Raw genomic sequence first — 7,313 nt, forward strand, 5'->3', positions numbered from 1 at the left:
TACCTAATGAACAACACCATGGGTCGTATTCATTGGAGCACATCATAGCAAAATGTTCATGTAGCCCCTCCCCTTTTCTTCATTATGAACACGACCCTGAGGTGAACATGTCCTGGATCAACACAGGACACTGGAATGTAGATAGACTGCGAGACTCACATAGACTGTGTTACATGATAATTCCAGCTATGACATTAAGAGACTATCGTAGATCTATGTGTTGAACTATTTTGTAATTGTGTTCTTAATGACAGCTGGAATGCATCATATCTTAAAGTGAATGATTTCTTTAAGTCACAGTTTGATCCCAAATGTATTTTTGCATTGAGGTATTGAAATAAGAACAGTAAATCCAAAACAAGTGAGATGACCAACATGTTTATTTGTTTGACAGAGTGCACATGCTGTAAATGCTTTCTGGGTTACAAAACACCTCCATGCTCCTCTTTCAATGGAAAGGACTCTATCAAAGCACAAGAACAAAACAAGACAAAACTCAAGTGCCATAATGTTGGCCTACAGCTTGTGGATGCTGCATATCCCTTGCGGTTGTGGACACAGTGGTTTGTCGCAAACTCCCCATATTCCCTAAATATTGCAATAATATTGACCCGAGCCCTTGGGGACATGGTCTAAAGTAGGGTATCATTTGGGATACAGGTGATGATACAAGTTGATGATGATATTCCTCTGTCTTGGCTGGAGCGTTGGATGTGGTGGTTCTAGTGAAGTGTTTCTCTTTGAGGGAGCTTAGAGACATTTGAGGAGGAAGGAGTTGCAGCTGCTGACTCTGCCACAGTCACAGAGCTTCCCAATGCGGGGTCCATGCCTCAAGGCACACCGGGCGCCCATACCACACTGAGAGACCGAGAGAGAGTGAGGGAGGGGGGAGAGATAAATAGAAGGAGAGAGAGAAAGAGATATAGAGAGGAAACACAAAGTAGCTTTATCACAAAACACAGTCCTTAACTAAAAAAAACACATGTAATTAGGAGAGAAAGAGTTAGTCAGCGATGGTAATGAAAGTTCTAATGAGTTTGCTGTATGAATGAAGCGGTGTTCGTTGGTTCTTTAGACTCCTCCTCCTTTCAGTTAATTAGACTTCGGGACGCTATCTAGAATAGGCTGTATAATTGCACTCAAATCAAAGGCTGTTGGCATTTCTCCGCTTGCATTTAATTATACTGACAACTTATACTCGTTAATTGGTTTTACATAAACTTTCAATTGAACTGCATTGAAATGGTGGCCAGACTATAACACAGAGTGGGAGAAACATGGGGGACTTAAAGGGGACGTTCAGGATTTTACAATAAAAGCCAAATGCCCGTGACATCAAATAAAATATGGAGTTGATTTGAGTTGATTTCAGGTGATTTGGCCATTACAAAAAAGCAGCTCACATGCCACTATTATTGATTGTTATCTTGTGGTGGCTAAAGTTAGCTGAAATAGGGAATATTTCAAGAAACCCAAACCATGGATTAAACCTTCTCCTGACCCATGGACTGCTTTCAGGGTGAGGAACTATCTAACATAAAGTTGTCAAATCCTAAACTTCCCCTTTAATAACAGGCATCCACATTTTGTGGGGTGTGGTATATGGCCAATATACCATGGCTAAGGGCTGTTCTAATGCAAGACGCAATGCGGAGTGCTTGGACACAGCCATTAGCTGTGGTACATTGGCCATATATCACAAACCCCTAAAGTGCCTTATTGCTATTATAAACTGGCTACCAACTTAATTAGATCAGTACAAATAAATGTTTTGTCAGACCAATGGTATACTCTGATATACTACAGCTTTCAGCCAATCAGCATTCAGGGCTCGAACCACCCAGTTTATAACACCCCTTTGATACTGAGGATTTTAAAGTACTGAGGATTTTAAATGCAGACATAACCTCCATTTGGTCAAAAATAACATTGGTAAAAGTTAGTTTTAAACAGGAACATATTAGGACTCACAGGAGGGATCATCCCTCTCTTCTCATTAGAAGGCAGATGGCTCTGCATCTTCACTAGAAGAACCTCCATCGCATCCACCTGTGACACGGAGTAAAGGAAACAGGGTCAATGGAATTTCTCATTGCTTTTCTCAAGGGGAGTTTTCAAATCTATACTCCTATATGAGTGCAATTTCCCCATGAGTTTATGTACTACCTAACGACAATGTCAGTGTTATAGAGGCTATATTTTTGTTTCCAGAAGATCCTCTTGTGGAACTTTATCTCTTCAGGTGTCACATGTGACATTTGGCGATATATTCCAGAGATTCAACCAGGGATGGACATTAATTAAGATAGTCAGCTGGACCGAGGCCGCTACTTTTCAGACGGGCTAGTATAAATGTTGGTTTACCGGACAAAATATTTAGCTCCATCCCTGTGTTCAACCATGGATAAAACTGATGGATAAATCGAATTCTCAAGGACACCTTTATCAAGACGAACTGCTGAATAAGGTTATGTTGACCATAATACAATCATGAGCAAACATTTAGATTGCATTTATATTTCGAATTATATTGACTTAGATGTAGATATTAAATTGAGAACCTGTAGTGCATGAATATATAGATCAGGACCAACATGCCAGGGTAGCCTGAAACAACAAAAGTGATTCCCTATATGAACTTACAAGTTCTTTCTCTGCGGCCGCGGCAGAGTTCTGCGCGCCAAAGTCCTCTGCGGAAACTTCATGTGACGCCTGTCCTCGGCACACAACGGACATCAGACAGATACACAGCAGTCGGAGCAGCACTCCTGAGCTATCCATGGTTCTGATGCGGTGCGTGGTAAATGCTGTGCAGTCGTGGCGGCAATAAGAGAGCGCAGGGGATCAAAGTGGATGGTCGGAAGTTCAGAGTGAGTAAATGTGCAACGGACTGCCGGACCTCTGCATTTATACTAGCGAGTAGCCCCGCCTGTAAGGTAATTTAGCTGGGTTTCAAGACCCATTGCGAGGAACTCCAGTCTTCAATGCATCTTGAATGGTTTGAAGGATGACTCTTAATTGTGTTATTTGAACTGGTGGGTTCAAATCCCACATGTTACACTTGCATCCCATAGCTTCTTATTTGGTCAATTGTTCAGATTTAAAGCCCCTCTATAATTGTAGATTATGAAGTTGTTTTTCACTCTGTTGCAAGTCCCACCTCAATATATACCAATTACATTGCGTAAGGCAACTAACTGTAGGCTATTAAATCAAATATTCCTTGTAGGGGTCATTTCTCACCTTGAATGAGACAATTACAATCCCGCAATAGAATTTCAACGGTGATTTTAACTGACTTGGGGATCAATTGTGATTTCAACATAATTAAAATATCTAATCACTGATATCCATAACAAAACAACCCCGTGTCTCATTGTTCCTTCACAAACCTAATATACAGTGAAATAGAGAAGGACAATGTTCTAATACTGAAGCTAATATAATAATAAAAAGCTCCATTCCCCTTTGACTTTGACTCACAGAGCCACAGAGCCCCCCCAACACACACACACACTGGGGAATTATAGAGAAACACTCATCTGTTCCAGTCCATTCATCCCCTATTGATTCCCTGGCTTAAAGTTGTGTGACATGATACACCTCAGCACTATGTCCAGTCCTCACTTGAATATAACCTGCAATTAAAGCTTCGTTGTATTTTCCTTTAACTCACAGCAACATGTTAATACAAGACAACACACTGGCATACCTTTCAGCCTGAGCCTTCCTCAGAGTGTTAGAGGCTCTAACTGGCTCACCCAGAGTCTCTCTGGACAAATTATGGAAATGATTTGCAATTCCTTAAAACCAATACTCCAGTGAACTCAATGGTGTTGTTCCTGTGTCTTTATCTATAGTCAGAAGTTTAAATACACTTAGGTTGAAGTCATTAAAACTCCTTTTTCCACCACTCCACAAATTTCTTGTTAACAAACTATAGTTTTGGCAAGTCGGTTAGGACATCTACTGTGTGCAGGACAAAGTAGATGTAAGTAGTTTTTCCAAAAATTGTTTACAGACAGATTACTTCACTTATAATGAATTCACTATATCACAATTCCAGTGAGTCAGAAGTTTACATACACTAAGTTGACTGTGCCTTTAAACAGCTTGGAAAATTCCAGAAAATGATGTCATGGCTTTAGAAGCTTCTGATAGGCAAATTTACATAATTTGAGTCACTTGGAGGTATACCTGTGGATCTATTTCAAGGCCTACCTTCAAACTCAGTGCCTCTTTGCTTTACATCATGGGGAAATCACAAGAAATCAGCCAAGACCTCTGAAAAAAAATTGTAGACTTCCACAAGTCTGGTCCATCCTTGGGAGAAATGTTCAAACACCTGAAGGTATCACGTTTATCTGTACAAACAATAGTATGCAAGTATAAACACCATGGGACCATGCAGCCGTCATACCACCCAGGAAGGAGACGCGTTCTGTCTTCTAGAGATCAACGTACTTTGGTGCGAAAAGTGCAAATCAATCCCAGAACAACAGCAAAGGACCTTGTGAAGATGCTGGAGGAAACAGGTACAAAACGATCTATAACCACAGTAGAACGAGCCCTATATTGAGATAACCTGAAAGGCCACTCAGCAAGGAAGAAGCCACTGCTCCAAAACCGCCATAAAAAAGCCAGACTACGGTTTGCAACTGTGCATGGGGACAAAGATCGTACTTTTTGGAGAAATCTCCTCTGGTCTGATGAAATAAAAATATAACTATTTGGCCATAATGACCATTGTTATTTTTGGAGGAAAAAGGGGGACGCTTGCAAACCGTAGACACCATCCCAACCATGAAGCACAGGGGTGGCAGCATCATGTTGTGGAGGTGCTTTGCTGCAGGAGGGACTGGTGCACTTCACAAAATAGATGGTATCATGAGGAGGGGAAATTATGTGGATATATTGAAGCAACATCTCAAGACATCAGTCAGGAAGTTAAAGCTTGGTTGCAAATGGGTCTTCCAAATGGACAATGACCCCAAACATACTTCCAAAGTTGTGGCAAAATGGCTTAAAGGACAACAAAGTCAAGGTAATGGAGTGGCCATCACAAAGCTCTGACCTCAATCCTATAGAAAATGTGTGGGCAGAACTGAAAAAGCATGTGCGACGAAGGAGGCCTACAAACCTGACTCAGTTCCACCAGCTCTGTCAGGAGGAATGGGCCAAAATTCCCCCAACTTATTGTGGGAAGCTTGAGGAAGGCTACCTGAAATGTTTGACCCAAGTTAATCAATTTAAAGACAATGCTACCAAATACTAATTGAGTGCATGTAAACTTCTAACCCACTGGGAATTTGATGAAAGAAATAAAAGCTGAAATAAATCATTCTCTCTACTATTATTCTGACATTTCACATTCTTAAAATGAAGTGTTGATCCTAACTGACTTAAAACAGGGAATTTTTACTAGGATTAAATGTCAGGAATTGTGAAAAACTGAGTTTAAATGTATTTGGCTAAGGTGTATGTAAACTTCCGACTTCAACTGTATCTAACAATGACCTCTTATCTCTTCTGCAGTAGATAACCACCTTTGAACTGTGTTGCAGCTCGTTGCTTGTTGTCATTGTAGTGACATATTGCACAACGGTATTCCCAGGGAATAATGTCAAGTAGAAAACTCAGTAGTCTTAGAACAGCATTTACCAAATGTTGGGTAGAGACAAATAGGCTGTGGCTCATACGGTTTGAGTCTAAGCTTACATCGGAGTACTGGCTAGAACTGCAAACTGCAAACTTAACATGTGTAAATATTTGTATGAACATAACAAAGATTCAACAACTGAGAAAAACTTAACAAGTTCCATAGACATGTGACGAACAGAAATTGAAAAATGTGTCCCTGAACAAAGGGGGGTCAAAATCAAAAGTAACAGTCAGTATCTGGTGTGGCCACCAGCTGCATTAAGTACTGCAGTGCATCTCCTCCTCATGCACTGAACCAGATTTGCCAGTTCTTGCTGTGAGATGTTACCCCACTCTTCCACCAAGGCGCCTGCAAGTTCCTAGACATTTCTGGTGGGAATGGCTCTAGCCCTCACCCTCCGATCCAACAGGTCCCAGACATGCTCAATGGGATTGAGAGGCTCTTTGCTGGCCATGGCAGAACACTGACATTCCTGTCTTGCAGGAAATCACGCACACAACGAGCAATATGGCTGGTGGCATTGTCATGCTGGAGGGTCATGTCAGGATGAGCCTGCAGGAATGTTACCACATGAGGGAGGAGGATGTCTTCCCTTAAACGCACAGCATTGAGATTGTCTGCAATGACAACAAGCTCAGTCCGATGATGCTGTGTCACACTGCCCCAGACCATGACGGACCCTCCACCTTCAAATCGATCCCGCTCCAGAGTACAGGCCTCATTGTAACGCTCATTCCTTTGATGATAAAGGCGAATCCGACCATCACCCCCAGTGATACAAAACCGCGACTCGTCAGTGAAGAGCACTTTTTGCCAGTCCTGTCTGGTCCAGCGACGATGGGTTTGTGCCCATAGGCGATGTTGTTGCCGGTGATGTCTGGTGAGGACCTGCCTTACAACAGGCCTACAAGCCCTCAGTCTGAGCACTGATGGAGGGATTGTGCGTTCCTGGTGTAACTCGGACAGATGTTGTTGCCATCCTGTACCTGTCTGCAGGTGTGATGTTTGGATGTACCGATCCTGTGCAGGTGTTTTTACACGTGGTCTGCTACTGCGATGACGATCAGTTGTCCGTCCTGTGTCCCTGGAGCGCTGTCTTAGGCTTCTCACAGTACGGACATTGCAAGTTTATGCCCTGGCCACATCTGCATTCCTCATGCCTCCTTGCAGCATGCCTAAGGCACGTTCACGCAGATAAGCAGGGACCCTGGGCATCTTTTTAAAAATGTTTTTTGATGTTTTTCAGTCAGTAGAAAGGCCTCTTTAGTGTCCTAAGTTTTCATAACTGTGACCTTAATTGCCGACTGTCTGTAAGCTGTTAGTGTCTTAACGACCGTTCCAGAGGTGCATGTTCATTAATTGTTTATGGTTCATTGAACAAGCATGGTAAACAGTGTTTAAACCCTTTACAATCTGTGAATTTATTTGGATTTTTACGAATTATCTTTGAAAGACAGGGTCCTGGAAAAGGGACGTTTCTTATTTTCTGAGTTTAATCAGTGTCGATGCGTAGCGTGCCTTTAGGAAGGTTATTTCAGTGCCTGTAGTAGGCAGCAGAGGGCGCTGCGCCTGCAGTTTCGCCGAGTGGCTGCTGATGGGCGTTTCCTCGAACGCATACTTTAGGATTTAGGAAGGAACACACACCCCAGTG

At 42.3% G+C, this 7,313-nt stretch overlaps 1 protein-coding gene across 1 annotated transcript; it reads right to left on the minus strand.

Moving 5' to 3' along the window:
* Positions 1–362: 362 nt before the first annotated feature.
* cartl (cocaine- and amphetamine-regulated transcript-like) lies at positions 363–2,862 on the minus strand. Its single transcript, XM_046333014.1, has 3 exons — positions 2,644–2,862; positions 1,972–2,049; positions 363–858 (listed from the first exon to the last, which is right to left on the minus strand). Exons 1-3 carry the CDS (start codon positions 2,779–2,781, stop codon positions 751–753), a joined length of 324 nt encoding a protein of 107 aa, XP_046188970.1. The 5' UTR covers positions 2,782–2,862; the 3' UTR covers positions 363–750.
* Between the last annotated feature and the right edge of the window lie 4,451 nt (positions 2,863–7,313).

This window comes from Oncorhynchus gorbuscha, unplaced genomic scaffold (assembly GCF_021184085.1).
Source record: "Oncorhynchus gorbuscha isolate QuinsamMale2020 ecotype Even-year unplaced genomic scaffold, OgorEven_v1.0 Un_scaffold_333, whole genome shotgun sequence".
Classification (NCBI taxonomy): domain Eukaryota; kingdom Metazoa; phylum Chordata; class Actinopteri; order Salmoniformes; family Salmonidae; genus Oncorhynchus; species Oncorhynchus gorbuscha.

What these genes read in the sequence shown, in the direction of transcription:
- cartl (XM_046333014.1), bottom strand. Translation starts at nt 2,781, where the DNA reads ATGGATAGCTCAGGAGTGCTGCTCCGACTGCTGTGTATCTGTCTGATG. An exon ending in CGGCCGCAGAGAAAGAACTT is followed by an intron (nt 2,050 to 2,643) that starts GTAAGTTCATAT and finishes TCCGTGTCACAG; the next exon opens with GTGGATGCGATGGAGGTTCT. An exon ending in AGAGAGGGATGATCCCTCCT is followed by an intron (nt 859 to 1,971) that starts GTGAGTCCTAAT and finishes TCGGTCTCTCAG; the next exon opens with TGTGGTATGGGCGCCCGGTG.